The 18,285-nt window shown below is 38.8% G+C and overlaps 1 protein-coding gene across 1 annotated transcript in view; it reads right to left on the minus strand.

Annotated features, from left to right (window-relative positions):
- Positions 1-18,285, minus strand: part of LOC132398909 (docking protein 5-like) — a 492,926-nt gene that overhangs the window by 32,883 nt on the left and 441,758 nt on the right. Inside the window, exon 7 of the mRNA XM_059978743.1 lies at positions 17,210-17,330. Within this exon, the coding sequence (XP_059834726.1) occupies positions 17,210-17,330 (121 nt within the window). The remainder of the gene's footprint in view (positions 1-17,209; positions 17,331-18,285) is intronic.

Raw genomic sequence — 18,285 nt, forward strand, 5'->3', positions numbered from 1 at the left:
ACTACGTTTGAATTCACTCACTATACATGAGATGGTGACCTGTTGTGCAATTGAACATGTCTATCTTTCCAATGTAGCCAGTCATTGCAGCTTTTGTTTTATTTATGATTATTATCACCCAGTACTCATTGTTCATGAACCCGTAAATTCATCTGTTTTCTGCCTTTTTTTTAACTTGAATGACTCGCAGTGTTTTTAAATCAAAAGTCTCACTGCACTTCAACTGTTAGGTAATCGTCTTAGGTTCATATAAATCTTCCCCTTTTCCATTTCTAAGTTTTGTAACTCCAAAAGATAAAACTAATTCAAATAAAAACACAAAGCCAGGATAACTTATGTATATTAGTTACATTATTTTACTTTTAGCAAGGCACACACATACTGCATGATGTGGTCACATGATGACATATGCCATTTCAGAACTATCATATATAACCTGTAATAAATTATTTAAGCAAAGAATGCTTAATCAAAGAATATATTTTACTCAATATTACTCAATAATAATATTACTCAAGTATTAAACACAAAAACAATAATCATCTTCAGGGTTATTTTAGCCTTCAGAATTTTGGGCTTCTTGAAATATGGCAAAATCATAAACATTTAAGGCATTCAATAACTAAAAAAATCAATCAATTCATGAAATAAATTAGAAGCTTCAAAGCTCTGTTAGCATTTCCCAGCTTTTTCCCATGCTGAATCAGGTACCTGCTTACCCAATTGTCAGGATCTGTTCTACCTTGTTTTAGCTACATCTTCCTAATGCAAAAAAACAAGATTTCACAATGCAAGCACTCTCCATCGCCGACTTCTCTTAATACTCTCTTGCAAGCTCCCACTTGGACCATTGCCTACAATCATTTTCTTCAGAAGTTAATGGCAATTGCAGGGAGCTGAACACTGGATACAACTTCCGTACCAATGCTTGTAAAATTTCTGGCACATTCAACAACTGATGAGGAGAGCTGGTTGCAACATAAAAGATTCTCTGAAGTGCATCAGTGACTTAATCTGTACGGGATGGGTTTGGTATGTAATTCCAAGAAGAGTGCAGAATATCTTGGCAGAGTGGTCCAGAGAGCCTAATTCACTTCTGTCTGACAATCAGTAACTTTTAATTTAAACACATCACCACATTCTGATAGATTTAGTCAGTTTCATGAAGGCATAGATTCTACAGTTTGTTAAACCCCGAGATTTTTACCAAACAACAAAAGGCCAATGATAACTTTCACATTTAAATGCAGAAACCTAGGCACTTATTCAATCTCCAAAGCCAGAAAATCTGTTTTTAATTAATTAATTGTTTAGAGATACTGTGTGAAATAGGCTTTTCCAACTCTTTGAGTCGCAGAACCCAGCATCCTTTGATCACAAGACAAATTACACTAACCGATCTTTGGAATGTGGGAGGAAACCTGAAGACCTGAAGGAAACCCATGCATTCCATGGGGAGGACAGCCAGACTTCTTTCGGATGACGCTGGAGTTGAACTCTGAACTCCGACACCCTGTGATGTAATGGCATTGTGCTAAAAGTTACGTCACCATGGCGCCTATTTTTGTCATTTTATTGTTTCCTTAAATTAACTTTGAAAGACTTTCCAGTAATTCAATAATTGTCATGATTTTGATCTGAGCTGCATTTCAAAGTATATACATTTGAGGAGGCTTTATTTATATTTAAATAAAAAACACTGTTCGTTTTCATTCTATATTCTCATCTCCAAGTTGTATTTATGCACCAATATTCAGCTCTTTCTTTGAGACAAGATTCATTTCCTTTCAAGGAACTCTCTTTGATATATTTGCAATTATCAATTAGAAATGGAACTCTGAGATTGTAAATCTCACTACACTCTTCAAGAATTGCAAGTGTCTCTCCATTCTTCGAGAAGGGAGAGAGGCAGAAGAAAGGAAACTATAGCCACGTGAGTCTGACTTAATTTCAAGAGGACTAGAATATAAAAGCTAGGGTGCGATGTTGAGACCTTATACAGCACCGGTGAGACCTAACGGATTATTGTGAGTAGTGTTGTGTCCTTTATCTTAGAAAGGATGTGCTGAAACTGGAGAGGGTGCAAAGGAGGTTCACGAAAATGTTTCCAGATTTGAATGGCTTGTTACATGTTTGATATGAAGAAAGTTTAATGGCTCTGGGCCTGTACTCACTGGAATTCAGAAGAATGAGGGGTGACCAAATCGAAACCTATTGAATGGTGAAAGGCCTTGATAGAGTGCATGTGCAAAGAATGTTTCCTATCATGGGAAAGTCTAGGACCGCAGGACGCAGCCTCGGGGATAGAGAAGCGTCCTTTAGAAATGGAAATGAGGAGGAATTTCTTTAGCTAGCGAGTGGTAAATCTGTAGAATTCATTGCCACAGGCAGTTGTGGAGGTGAAGCCTGCATGTTTATTTAAGGTAGTGGTTAATAGATTCTTGATTAGTTAGGTCATGAAGAGATATAGGCAGGAGATTGAAGCAGCTAAGTGGAAAATTGGATCAGCCATGATGACATGCGGAGCAAACTTGATGGACCAAATGGCCTAATTCTGCCCCTATATATTATTGTAACTCCCTGGGTCACCTCAGGCTCGCTCAGCTCGTTCTCGTCTAGGGGGAGCAGCCTTCGGCCCCGCCAAACTGGGTAATCAGCTGGTGTGGATGCTGTGTGATGTCCCCGCCTCGCCCAAAAACAGACAGTACACCATAAGCGATTAAATGAGTACAATTTATAAAGGTTACTATAACTAAGTGATTAATAATGATACAGTATATATGAAGAGAAAAAAATAAAGAAAAGGCGCCAAACTTATCAAGGTCCAAACCACTTCGTGCACAACCGTTGGAGCTCAATTATTGAAGTCTTCTGGCCACCATTCGATCCCCTCCGAACTCCTTGACTCGCAGCTCAGGACCCTCCGAGTGGTCAACCAAGCACATATAGCTTCATCCCCCCCTCCTCGGAGTACCTCCTGGCCTTGGACCCCCGCTTGGGGTCCGTTCCTCGCCCAGCTTACAGCATTGCGTCCTCTCTCTCAACCCCCTCGCGCCGATCTGCCCAAAATCCCGTCAACAAACGCTTACAGACTCAGAAGAAAGAACATTAATCCCTATTTGGTTTACAAAGGAATACAATTCTTGTTATCAGTAAATTTTAACCCAAACAAGCTTCCAGCACTCTCTCACAACAAAGGAGCATTCCTGCTTTTAACAAAACAAAGAAGCCCTTTTGATTACATACACAGTAACAAAGAAAAAAGAAGAAACCCCCTTTACATTATGGTCTTATGGTTTTCTATCCACCATTTCTTGTATTCAAAATTACCAAAATAGAGAAAAAAAATATTTTGCATTCTCAGAAACTGTACATAATTTAAATATATTTTAAGATACAAATTGATTTTTGTAAAACAAAAAATATTTGTGAGCTAATGTAAATTATCTTTCCAAGAGTTTGCTATAATAGTCATGATGCTGAAATGTGCATTAAGAATCTGAAAGAAAACGTTACGTGAGAAAGCTGAATTTACTTGTTCATTATGCCAGTAAACCCTAATGAACAAGTAAATTCATCTTTTTCATGTGACATTTTCTTTCATTTGACCCAATCAGCCCTTGCTGGCCCGTGACAGATAATTTCATTTGTTCCATTCTCTCCTTATTTTTCAACGACCCAATTACTTAATGTAAAACATTCACTGTTGATTCCTCTTTGATTTTATTGGCACATATCCATACCTTGAAGATCATCAATGCTGAGCAATTCTCGAACCAGTATACTTTTGAGATTTAGTAGGTTTCTGGAACAAAACCTTCTTGGTTGTGAAAATAATGTGCAAAATCCTCTCACACTAGCCTAGACCCTTGGCTAGGATCATACATGGCTCCCTGGAGCTGTGATGTAACAGTGCTAACTACAGATCATTTGTAATAATGTAGCAGTATTTAGCATTTACACATACACATTTACGATTTATTGTGTTAGTATTTATTGTGGTATTCATATTAATAATTAAAACTCTAGTTACTATGAAAAGTGCAGTTTTTCTTTACCTATAAAAGAATTGCACTGTGTCATTGTAACTGCGTGTGCAATGAACTATGGAGTCAGTGGAACTGAACTGAACAATGGTACTCAGTGAAGACACATTTACTGACAAAATGTCATGCAGTGGTTGGAAGAACTTCAACCAGATTAAAGGAATAAAAAAATACAGAAGTACATTTGTGGAATGCAAAGTGTAGCAAGTTAGTGTGAAGGAAGAGATCAAAAGAAAGTGACAGACAGAAGGGGGGTTTAGGCCTGCATGTTTGCTTGACTATATTACAAGGGTCCAGAAACTCTTGAAGTCAGAAGACCAGAGTTTAAATCAACATTCCTGTGTACTCTCCACGGGAAACCTGTGACGGTTGACCTTCTAAAATGGGTAGTATCTGGAACCTCAACTGGCAGTTGTAACATTAAAGTAAGTTAGCTTGACATGACTTTGAGCACTTAATTATTTAAAAGCAGCATTTCACTTGGGAATTACTACACTTGCCACTTCTTTTATATCTCTGAAGATTTTGGCTTCAAAGCAGCAAGCCTCCTCTGTAAAAGTTTCAACATCCAGTTAGTGGAAAAACATATAAACAATGAACTTCGGTTTACCTGAGTAAGCTGCACATAACCTCCCCACAAGCCCCAGTGTTGGTCACATCAAAGCAAGTTTACAAAGAGGAATCACAGCAGATATTACAAAAATTAAATAATAAAAAAAAACAGACGTTTTCCAAAAAAATCTAATGGTGGTGGCATCTTTAGGTAAAGAAGTCAGGTTGAGGATATACTGTTGAAGGGTTCATAAGACCATGAGACCATAAGACATGCGAGTAGAATTAGGCCATTCAGCCCATCAAGTATGCTCCACCATTCCTGTTTCTTTCTCCAAAGCTGTTAAATAATTTTCAAATGTGTTCGGATTTTTCATTTTATTATGGGTTAGTTTTTGTTGCTTCCTTTCAGAACTTTACAGATTGATTGGTAGAAGAACTAAAAGTCCTTGAAATGTGCACACGGCTGCTTCTGGATTCCAGTTAATTACAACAACTTCCCTTACTTGGTAAAGAAGATAAAACTTCCCACTGGGATACAAGTAGGACCAGGTTATCTATCCAACTTTTGCCATCATGTTAGAAACCTTGGGACAGGCCTGAAAAAAACTTGTAAGCTTGTAGAAGGCCAAATAATGCATTTGTGTTATAAAGGCATCCTTGAAATACAATGTTACATTGGATGCTTCAGGAAGGAATTCAGAAATAATGTTGGGAAGTATTAAGGTATCATACTTAATTTTAATTGTTTATATCTAAACATTGGCTTCCATTATTGAATTGTTTAGTCAACATTTAGTATTGAAGTTCAGGTAACAAAGTTTTATCTATTTTGTTTGTTTTTTTTAGCCATGAAGATGCCTTACAGAATCATATAGTGTATAATTGGCCCTAAATTTGATTGATTGGCAAATTGTTGTTATAATTTTAAGTAACAGAAAAAAAATGCTGTTTCTTTCCACCTTTGAAAACACCGAAGGTCTTTTGTTTTGTTGCTCTGTATTTCCAGCATCTGAAGAATCTCTTACGTTAAATATCCTTAAAAATACAAACTGTATATGGGATTAAAAAATTTGAATTTCATTCAAGAACTAAACAACATATCTGCTAGCTCATTCAATGCCAAAGGTGAGCTGGGTGAGTCATTGGTTAGTCAATGAACACCTGGTCTGAGGGAGGCAAGCAACCCTGGGAACAGATTGTTGTGCTTGAAGAAACACAATCAATTCTTTGGAGCATAAAATTTCAGGAAGTGTAATTTTTGGGACTATTTTGCAATGGTACAATATTTTTTTTTGAAGGCTGCTGTTAGGCTGTTCAAAGTCCAGCATTGTCATAGGGTCCCATTTTGCATTTCTCATCAGCATTGTACTTTTTTTGCTCTGGTAGACTGCACAATCTTTCTCATGCCTGCTTGAGAAAAGCATAGGTCCCACTGTAACAAGTTTTATCTCTTGCCCAACATTCAAGATATTGTGCTTAATTCCTCCCACTTCTTTTTATCTAGATCTGTTCTGAGAATCATGACTCTCCCAATTAACTCATGCACTATTCCTTGATTTTAGCCAGTTCTACTCTCAACACTCTCCATTCAATATTCCTTTTCCTCTTAAAAAAGTCTCAAAACAATTGATCCTGACGAAGGTTCTCGGCCTGAAACATCAACAGCACTTCTCCCTATAGACGATGCCTGGCCTGCTGCATTCCACCAGCATTTTGTGTGTGTTGCTTGAATTTCCAGCATCTGCAGATTTCCTCGTGTTTGCCTTTTAAGTTGAATATCCATTTAGGAATCATATGGCAGAGGTGGAGAAGCTGTTCCTGAATCACCGTTTGTGCCTCCTCATTGGGCTTCTGTATATTACCTCCTTCCTGACGGTAACGATGAGATGATGGCATGCCCTGGGGTCCTTAATAACAATGGATACCAACTTTTTGAGCCACTGCTCCTTGAAGATGTGTTGGATGCTATGGAGGCTACTACCCAAGATGGAGCTGGCTAATTTTACAACTTTCAGTAGCTTCTTTCAGTCTTATGCAGTAGCCCCTCCTCCACCCCACCCCCTGCACCAGACAGAGATACAGCCTGTCAGAATGCCCTCCACAATACATCTATAGAAGTTTTGAGTGTTTTACTTGATGAACTAAATCTCTTTAAATTCCTAATGAAATATTGGTGTCTTACCTTCTTTATAGCTGCATCGATATGTTGGGATCAGGTTAGATCCTCAGTGATCTTGACACCCATGAAATTGAAATCACTCACTTTCTGCACTTCTGATCCCTCTCTGAGGATTGGTTTGTGTTCCTTTATCTTACCCTTCCTGAACCCCGCAAACAGCAGTTTTGTTTTACTGACATTGAGCACAAGGCTGTTGCTGTGACATCACTCAACTAGTTACATAGAAGCATAGAAAAGCTACAGCACAATACAGGTCCTTCAGCTATAAGGTTGTGCCAAACATGTCCCTACCTTAGAAATTACTAGGGTAATCTCTCTCCTGTATGCCCTCTGATCTCCATCTGAGATTATGCCAACAATGATTGTATCATCAGAAAAGTTATTGAATGTACCTGAGCTAATCCAAGCCACACAGTCATGGGTATAGAGAGAGTAAAACAGTGGGTGAAGCACACACCGCTGGGTGCACCAGTATTGTTCACCAGCGAAGAAGAGATATTATCACGAACCTGCATAGATTGTGGTCTTCTGGTTAGGAAGTTGAGGTGTACAGGGAGGAAAAAGAGAACGGTGCCTTCCCAAAGGGAGAAACATCACTGAGTAAAATTACACTGAAATGCTTTTTAAATAATCTTGATAAATTCTTGTGGGAGACAGTTAATGCCATTTACTCGTAGTTAATAGTTAATGCTCTGTATAACTTTGAGATTTCAACGAGATTAGTGAGAAATCTATTTTATGAAAGTAAGGCACAGATTGAAGATACTTCATAAGATTTGTCAGGGATAATGTTTCCTTTTGAATCTCAATGTCTTATAAATATTCCCAGCACTTGACCAAAGAAGGATATTTTCAGTTCCATGTAAGCATCAGGTTAGCAAAAAGAAAGCAGACAATGTCTACTGCTAACCTCTACCCATGACATTGATTAGTTTGGATAAAGTTTAGTTATTAATCATGACACTTAAAATAAATCAAGGAAGTCAGTAAAATTGATGGTAGTCATAGAGTTACATAAATACATCACAAAATCATATTGGGTTTCACATGCAAAGGCATCTCAAGATTGGAAATTACTGAATAAGCAAAGAGTTAAGAGACACCTAAAACTAATAGGGTCAACAGCACTATTTTGCCAAACAACTTGTCCACAGTATTTCTTTGGCAAGATTATATTGACATTCAAATAATAGAAATAGCTCCAAAAAGTAAGGATTTCCAGAATATTAATTATATCCATTATATCAAAGAATAAAAAGAAAGATCTTGTGTTTCTCTCTGATAATTTCCTCATTTTGCAATAGAAATCATTTATAATAAGATGAATCACAATGGATGTAGCTCAGTTCTTGGACTTGATGCCACTGCCTAAACTGTCCAGACTCTGTTGGGTTAGAAGGTGAGGGCTGACCTCACTAATTCCCTGGTTCTGGATGGTATTCAGCATGGCACATTATGGTCTCAGTGGTCAGTTAACCTGAGGGTGGCAGAGAGCTTAAGCTGCACTCCTAGAACACCCCAACAGCCTGTGTCATGTGTAGTTTCAAAGCTGACAAACCATTTATTTTCACAACTTTTAGTGCTTCTGCTATTTGAAGACATTTGAAAAAACTTAAAATTGCTGCATAAATGCATTTAAAACATAAAATAATGAACAAAAGCTTGTTTAAACCAAAGCAAAAAAACATAAAAGAACTTGAAAACATTTTCCTTCCCCTTTCTTCAGATCAACAACCCCATGACATGTCCTTTCTTATGCCAGATCTGACATCAGAGAGACAGCAGAATGTGGGAGATACCTAGGAAGCCAGTGCCCTAGCTATCAGACTTCATGTGGAGTCCGATGATGAACAGCACATCCAATGGCATCAAGTTATGCAGGTCTGTCATGAACAACATTGAGAGTAACAGAAAGCTTCAGTAGCTTGAAAAAACATAGTTTTGGTCCATCGGAACTGAAGCATTCCACAAATGCATGAACTTTAATAAAAAAGTTTTATGAAAGCATTAGATAAAACATGAGCCCAGAAATTGCCTTAAAAGGCACATTAAAGCAATTCTGAGTGGGGGATTAGAGCTGCGTCAGTTTTCTGTGAGGTGCTCATAGCCCTAAAATCTAATGTGCTCTGTACACTTCCTGCACAGAAAGTCTCTTCCTCTATATAAGACACTGGCAGGAAGACCCAAGTCAGCCTGCAGACAGAGGCTGGAATCTGACATTGGGTAAATGGAAGATTACGCTAAAGAGGTGGGGTGGCTTGGATGCATAAGCACAGGTCAGGTGGAGTGATGATAGGGAGCTGGGGAGGATGCTGAGAACTGAAAGTGTGATGAAATTAACTGTAACTTGACCATTTGTAAATGCTGAGAAGGTTTTGATCATCCCCATGTTTAATTCTGACACAACTATGTATCAATCTTTGGAGCACAGTGACAAGCTTTTTGATATGAACACTGAAGTTCTTGGTCGAAGTATGTATTGAACAGCAGTTCTTAAAACAAAGAACAAATTCAAGACATTGAAGCGCCAAGTGCTGAACTTTGTAGCGCTAAGGTTTATGATTCACCACTACTGATCAATGTGAAGAAGAGTGAAGAGCTATGTCCTCTTAAGTTTACTGAGGTAATATTATCACACTGAAACATTATAGTGTTTTGGGGATTTAATAAGTACAGCTGTTGGTGCTAAACTGAAGTAAGGTCACATGTTCATTCACCAAATTAAGTACCACATACAGCCAGAAACAAAATGCCAGTCAGGGAGAGCTGTTACTGGGGATACTAGGGATCTATTTGTGTCACAGATATTCATTCTTTTTGGAAAGGGCTGCATTCCTGGAAAATTCATCATTAGGCAAAATTCATAAATCAGAAAGGCTTGGCAAAATGAATACACAAGAGAGACTGCAGATACGTGGGATTTGGAGCAACATGCAAAATGCTGGAGAACTCAATGGGTCAGATAACATTCTGCATGTTAATTAATAACTGAATCGCTTCAGGCTCATTGGCAATCATTAAATACTATACATGTAAATTTGATAATAGATTTCTGTGAGTGTGCTACAGTTCTGTTAGACTCTTGGTTGTTATTTACAATAGTTAACAAAAAAAGAAAATCTTTTTCCAAGAATCTTCGACTTGAATAGTCCATTCCAAGAGTGTGAAATGTGAATCTTGGTTCAGGCTGAAAAGGAATCCCTGTGTGTCTCAAAAGAGGTTGGTAGAGCGGGGTTTGCTTATTGGAAGTGAACAAAAATAGTCAGAATCAGGTTTAATATCACCAGCATAAGTTGTGAAATTTGTTAACTGAGCAGCAGCAGTACAATGCAATACATGACAATATAGAAAATATAAATAAGTAAATCAATTACAATAAGTATATATATTAGTTAAATTAAAAAATAGTGCAAAAATCAGAACTAATAATGATAAACATGAGGTAGTGGTCATAGTTTCAATGTCCATTTCGAAATCAGATGGCAGAGGGAAAAAAGCCATTCCTGAATCACTGAGTATGTGCTGACAAGCTTCTGTACCTCCTTCTTGATGGGTACAATGCAAAGAAGGCATGTCCTAGGTGATGGCAATAATGGACGTCACCTCGCCACCTTCCTGAGGCACTACTTGAAGATGTCTTAGCTACTACAGAGTTTAGTACCCAAGAAGGAAATGACTAATTTTATAACTTTCTGTAGCTTCTTTCGACTGTGCAGTAACCCCACCACACCTGTCCTATTACCAAAGATTGATGCAGGCTGTCAGAATGCTCTCCCCTGAACATCTGTAGAAGGTTTTGAGTGTTTTAGGTGACACTGCAAATGTTCTCAAACTCCTAATAAAATATAATTGTGGTCTTGCCTTCTTTATAGCTACATTGATATGTCGGGCCCAGGTTAGATTCTCAGAAATCTTGACACTCAGGATTTTGAAATTGCTCACTGTCTCCACTTATGAGCCCTCAGTGAACATTGGTTCATGTTCCCTCATCCTACCCTTTCTGATGTCCACCAGCAGCTCTTTGTCTTACTGACACTGAGTGCAATATTGTTGCTGCAACACCACTCAACTAGCTGATATATCTCATTCCTGTATGCCCTTTCAACTCGGTCTGAGATTCTGCCAACAATGGCTGTATCATCAGCTAATTTAGAGATGGAATTTGAACTATACCTAGCCACACAGTCATGGGTATAGAGAGAGTAAAGCAGAGGACTAAGCACACATCCCTGAGGTGCACCAGTGTTGATCATCAATGAAGGGGAGATATTATTAACAAACTGCACAGATTGTGGTCTTCCAGTTAGGAACTTGAGGATCCAATTACAGAGGGAGGTACAGAGGCCCAGATTCTGTAGCATATCGATCAGAACAGTTATGATGTTAAATGCTGAGCTATAGTCAATGAACAGCATTCTGACATAGGTGTTTCTATTGTCCAGTTGACCTAAGACTGTGTGAAGAGCCATAGAGATTGCATCTGCTGAAGGTCTATTGTGGTGACATACAGTGGGTCCAGGTCTTGCTGAGGCAGAAGTTGATTCTAGCCATAACCAACCTCTCAAAGTATTTAATCACTGTAGATGTGAGTGCTACTAGACCATAACTTAATGTCTCTGGGAAGAACTTACATGAAAGGTAATGGATGCCTTGGAATCCCTGGCAGCAACATAGGCAAAGCCTGTCTCCTTTTAAATAATGTCAGCACAGCTCAGTTAAAGGCTAGTTCAATGTGTGAGTCTGCTTGAGTGACCCTAAACTACATGAGATCTCAAAGTGCTGCCTGCTTTTTGATGTCACAATGCCTGTGTTGGTTGTCTGGGTATATGAGTCACATGCATAACAGATCTGTGTTTAAGCAGAAGTGCAACTAACACACAATAGTTATAGATGCTGTGCACAAAAGATCAGTTGAAATTATACGTCATGGCTTGCAAAATATTAATAAAAATCCAGCCAAAAATAATACTGAAGATGTCATAGAAAATTTGTGTTTCTCTGTGTAAACAAAATAATAAGAACAGCTAACTAGGTTTGACACATCTAAATAATGTACGTTCAACTCTGTCAGCTGCCTTTGAATCAAGGCCAACCTGATGTGTTTAGCACAAAATCAGCAAGGTTCACAAGACACCAACACTTCCCAAGAGATAAACTGCCATAATTCCTCTCTTATTTCTCAAAAGAATACATAAAACTTAACAGATGCGAGAAACAGCAAAAAGTTGCAGAGCAGCCTACTCTTCTACTAGACAGAAGGCCACATGATGAGGAAGTCAATACTATTCAATATCCTTCTCTTTCTTTCATGTGAAAGGAAGTGCAAACTGATTAAAAGATCCAATCACAATGAGATTTCTTCATTAAAAATAAAACCCAGCATTTTCTGGGAAAAAAAATTTTGACTAGTCATTCAGTCCATAAAAAAATATAAACATTAACATTTGTTTTTCAATTAGTTACTCTTTTTTCAACCACAATCTGAAAATTTTACAGGACACTCTGCTTCTGTTCTTGGTAATGGTACCTAATACCTGTGATCGGGTCTGCAACAGCAGTACCCAACGCCACATCTAATGTGATATGCTATCTCATCCTAGAAATCACTTAAGATATTTAAATAATTTTTTCTAACACATATGTAGAGCCAAACTTTCAGTAGTTTTGCTGAGTTTTAAGCAGAAGGAGATGTGTTTCTTTTTAAATTCACTACAACTATTCAATCATGAATAGGTCCTTCAGCTCCTTGAGACTGCTCCAGTCCAGAAAACTAAGTGTGAACTTTCTGTATTAAGGATCATTAAGCGTCCTAAAAATATATTCCAACTCCTTTAATACCCCATGGTATTAAAGGCAAGGTACTGACATGGATAAAAGTTCGGCTTACTGGCAGAAGCCAAAGATAGGTCAAGTCACTTTTATTGTCACTTTGACCATAACTGCTGGTACGGTACATAGCAAAAATTAGAAGTTTTTTCAGGACCATGGTGTTACATGACACAGTACAAAAACTAGACTGAACTACGTGAAAAAAACAACACAGAGAAAGCTACACTAAACTACAGACCTACACAAGCCTGCAAAAAGTGCACAAAAACAGTGCAGGCATTACAATAAATAATTAACAGGACAATAGGACAAGGTTCGGGTATTGAGGAGTCTGATAGCTTGGGGGAAGAAACTGTTACATAGTCTGGTCGTGAGAGCCTGAATGCTTCAGAACCTTTTCCCAGACGGCAGGAGGAGAAGAGTTTGTATGAGGGGTGCGTGGGGTCCTTCATAATGCTGTTTGCTTTGTGGATGCAGCGTGTAGTGTAAATGTCCGTGATGGCAGGAAGAGAGACCCCGATGATCTTCTCAGCTGACCTCACTATCTGCTGCAGGGTCTTGCAATCGGAGAAGGTGCAATTTCTGAATCAGGCAGTGATGCAGCTGCTCAGGATACTCTCAATACAACCCCTGTAAAATGTGATGAGGATGGGGGGTGGGAGATGGACTTTCCTCAGCCTTCACAGAAAGTAGAGATGCTGCTGGGCTTTGGAGCTGGTGCTGAGGGACCAGGTGAGTTTCTCCATCAGGTGAACACCAAGAAATTTGCTGTTCTTTACGATCTCTACCGAGGAGCCATCGATGTTCAGCGGGGAGTAGTCACTCAGTACCTTACTGAAGTCAACAACCATCTCTTTTGTTTTGTTCACATTCAGAGACAGGTTGTTGGCTCTGCACCAGTCTGCTAGCTGCTGCACCTCCTCTCTGTAAGCTGACTTGACATTCTTGCTGATGAGACCCACCACGGTGGTGTCATCGGCGAACTTGATGATATGGTTCAAGCTGTGTGTTGCAGCACAGTCGTGGGTCAGCAGAGTGAACAGAAATGGACTGAGCTCACAGCCCTGGGGGGCCCCCGTGCTCAGTGTGATGGTGTTGGAGATGGTGCTGCCGATCCAGACTGACTGAGCTCTCCCAGTCAGGAAGTCTAGGATCCAGTTGCAGACGGAGGTGTTCAGGCCAAGTAGGCTCAGCTTTCCAATCAGTTTCTGAGGGATGATTGTATTGAATGCTGAACTGAAGTCTATGAACAGCATCCGAACATATGTGTCTTTTTTGTCAAGGTGGGTTAGGGCCAGGTGGAGGGTGGTGGCAATGGCGTCATCTGTTGAGCGGTTGGGACGGTACGCAAACTGCAGGGGGTTCAGTGAGGGGGGCAGCAGAGTCTTGATGTGCCTCATGACGAGCCTCTCGAAACCCTTTATGATGATGGATGTAAGTGCAACGGACGGTAGTCATTTAGGCAGGACACTGAAAACTTCTTCGGCACTGGGACAATGGTGGCGGCCTTGAAGCAGTTTGGAATGGTGGTGCTGCTCAGGGAGATGTTGAGGATGAATATCTGCTAGCTGAAGGGACAGGCAGAGTTGTGCAAACAGAGTCTACAGAATGACTCTGAGAGGTTAGGAGAGTGGGCAAAGAAGTGACTGATGGAATCCAGCACAGGCAAGTGTGAAGTTATGCACTTTGATAGGAGGAATAAAGGAATACATTTCTAAATGGGGAAATAATTCAGAAATTGTAGGTGCAAAGGGACTTAGGAGTCCTAGTTCAGGATTTGCTTAAGGTTAATTTATAGGTACAATCAGTATTAAGGAAGGCAAATGCAATGTTAGCATTCACTTCAAGAGTACTAGAAGATAAAAAGGAAGAATTTACTCCTGAGGCTTCATATCACATTTGCCAGTTGGCATCTGGAGTATTGTGAGCAACTCTGAGCCCTGCATCTGAGGATGGATGTGTTAGCAGTGGAAAGGGTCAGAGGAGGTTCACAAGAGTGATCCCAGGAAAGAAAAGCTAAGCTCTTGAGGAATGTTTGATGGCTCTGGGTCTGAATAGTGTTCAGAACAATAGGGGGTATCTCACTAAAACCTATTGAGTACTGAAAGGCTTAAATGGTCTAGGCATCAAGAGGATGTCTCAATTACTAGGAAAATCTAGGATCCAAGGGCACAAACTTGGAATAAAAGAATGTCCTTTTAAAATTGAGACAAGGAAGAATGTCCTCAGTTAGATGATGGTGATTCTATGGAATTTGTTGCCACAGAGGGCTGTGGAGGCCAAGTCATTGGACGGAATTAAAGTAGGTATTAATAGGTTCATGATTGATAAAGAGGTTATGATTTTAAGGGAGAAAGCATGAGAATGATATTGGAAGAAAAACAGCCATAATTGAACAGCTTCACAGCAACAATGGCCTGACTATGGTCATTAATCTTCTATCCACTACGGTCCGCACCAACCTTTGGTCATCAGTAGAGTGTTTTTATACTCATATTAATTGCATCAGATAAATTTCTCCCCACAGTTAAGAAAGCCACAGGGATTATCTTTTGTCGTGTACATTAAAATTTCTATTTATAAAATAAACTGAGAGAACTGAATGCCACTTCCAAAATTTATTGAATTACCTTCAAAGATATTGAAGGAGGATTCAATGTACATGTGTTACGTTTCACATTTTGAAGATTGTAGCCAAAGATAAAATTCCACCCTGTACTATCTCAACAGCAAGAGGTCAAAATTATTGTAGATTCCCTCTTGGATTTATCCCACAACCTTCCAGCTGGCCAGCAACACTAAATATAAATCTTGTCTCTATCAGGATAATTGCCAGCTCTTTGATAGTAGCTACTCCATTCTCTGCCAACTACAAATACTTGAGTTGTTGAGAAGTCAGATCAAATGTCTGATGGTATCATCAAGTTCACAGTAAATGACAGAAGGATGACTGGGATAACAGTTTTAATTTATGCTGTGGCAATGGATGTAGTGTAGAAGCTCAATCTATACTATATATTGATAATAATTTTATGCATGAAGCATTTAAATAGATACATGGAACATTCTCCTGACTGGCAAGATGCCAGTTCTTCGTGGTTGCCCTTGTTGCAGACTTCCATTGGGTCAAAGGTTCCTAGATGATATGGCAAGATCCTGTACAGTATAGCTCACTTCTAAGCTCAAGCAGTAGGCTTTATCTTGAGAATGATTTTTTTCAGTCAGTGGAAGTCCACCTCCAGGCATTGCCTGACATTCACAGTCATAAAACACTCAGTCATCAGGAAGGAGAACAGTATTTATTTACATTGAAAGAGTAATGCATCAAAATCCAGAAAAAACTTAAAAGCACCTGGGTTTGACCATATAAATAAGGCTTGTAAACCATTCTGCTCATTAGTTTCATTGCAAAGAATCCAAATAAGAAGATTTTTCAATTGGATAGTTGATAAATCTGAGGAAGTTGTCACTTCCCTGTTGAACTCCATGAGATCACAGGACAGCTTCAAAATGAGGCTGAACATATTTGTTGATTCCAACTGACTGCCAAATGTAATATATATAAACCAACAGATTCATGTAGGTCTATTGGCCTTGGAGCGGAAACGCGTGGCAGAATTGGGTATGTGCAGTGTCTGAAGAGAATTCAAGAGGATGATTATGTTAGTGCCCAAACTCAAGTAGTCAAGACGTGCCTGAATTTTGAGTCAGAGGACTTTCTCACCTGGTTCTTGGCATCAACACCCAAGCTGTGGCAAACTGCATGTCATTGCATAGGACAACTGATAAAGGAGTAGGCAATAGCTGCTGAAGTCTTAATGTGGAACCATAAGAAAATACCCCTCACATGTTTGGATCTTGAATATCATGAGACAAAGGTTTTCTGATTGGAACAAATATCAAGCCCACCAATCTTACAGAATATATAACCAGTGCATCTTGAATTCAACCTATTGAAAAAAGTTACTTAAGATGAATTCTTTGTGGGAGGAACAGGGTGAAACATGAAATAGTAGCTTTGCCAGGAAGAGTTTGCTAAAGAAATATGATAATAGAAATGCACACTGAGTTACCAATGATCTGTGTGCTGTTCCAGTCTACAGTAGGTTCTTAATAATTAACAACTGAAGGCCAATTTGAAAGTTGGTGTGGTAATAATGCAGGCTGCAACATTATTCTCCTGGTCAAAATCATTAACTTAAATTTTAATGGGAAGTTAATTAGGAGTTTTCTTTATTAACCAATGTCCATCTAAGCATGTCAAACACAACAGATATATATATACGCTAAAGTAGAATGCTACTACTTTTGTGTAACTGAGAGTTAGAGATGAAGTTTTTCAATTGTTCTTTGAACCTACCAGGCTGTGAAACATATCTTCTGCTGGAGAACAAAGGATTTATAAACTTAGTTTCATAAATCACTCCAGGGAACTGCATACCCGCTAAATGTCTGAGGCAAAAAACACAACTTTCCCAATTAGAGCAAAAATCTGTAATTTTCTCTCATTACTGTGCTTCAGTTGCTTTATTTACACCACACATGACAAGTTAATAGATTAATTCACTTTCAAACCTGCTTCCAATTTCTTGGCACCTACCTTCAAAGATGTGAAGCTGGTTTACACTGTGCTGTCTTGCAATATGTTGCCAGTAGGCACTACGAGGAAGAGGCATTATTGTGTCCAGCGAAGCTGTCCTTTCATTCCCTTTGATCTGATGCTGGAAGAGAAAGAGCCAAGTTTTAGCAAAGGCACTATACAAAAACAGTTTGAACTTAATTGGCTTGTCAGCAAGAGTGTGCTTGCCTTTGAAATAAGTTAAATTGCTGTTAAATGAATAACAACCAAACTTGTTCATGAAGATAAAAGGTAAAACACAGAAATCAGGAAACAAGAAATTTTTAAAAAAGTAAACCATTGGATAAGCTCAACATGTCAGGCAATAATGCCAAAAGAGAAATGGAGTTAGTGCCTTTGATAAAGTTTCATGAGAATTAGAAGTTAAAAATCAATTTGCAGAGAAGGGGAATGGATCCAAACATATTACTATAATAGGGCAGAGACCAAAGAAGAATGAATAGCAAAGTGCTGTGTGTGTTAGTTGAGGCCAACTGACAAGAGAGTGGGATCAGGGACTAGAAATGTTAGTTCTGCATTTCTCCGCAGATGCTGCTTGACCTGTTCAGTTTTACTAGCAATTTCTGATTTTAGTTTGATTTACAAAGTTATTATTTAAACAGAATAACTTAAAGTTAGCTAGCAGTTATCCTTGAAGTCACTCAAAACTGATAACTTTATTCATTTCGTGACTGTCATTTGAAAGACATACACATAATATCATTTTAGAAGCACATGCATGGGTGCAGGAAGAATTAGGTTTTTGAAGGAAATGGGCCAATTGCAGGAAGCTGGGAGCAGCCAAGTAGCTGGGTGCACCACATGTTTGGCATGGATTGGTTGAGCCAAAGCACCTATATCCTTTCTGTATTGCTCTATGACATTATATATAGTCTCAATCTAACATCCTTATGCATCTTTAAGACTTTTCTCAAAGGAAGAAAACATTTACATTTCTATCCAAATCTTTTAGGATTACTTATATTACAATAATTTAGAGATGTGAAAGGATCTATAATACCTGGTGAACAGTGTAATAGGAGTTCATTACTATTGTA

This window comes from Hypanus sabinus, chromosome 9, assembly GCF_030144855.1.
Source record: "Hypanus sabinus isolate sHypSab1 chromosome 9, sHypSab1.hap1, whole genome shotgun sequence".
In the NCBI taxonomy this organism is placed as follows: domain Eukaryota; kingdom Metazoa; phylum Chordata; class Chondrichthyes; order Myliobatiformes; family Dasyatidae; genus Hypanus; species Hypanus sabinus.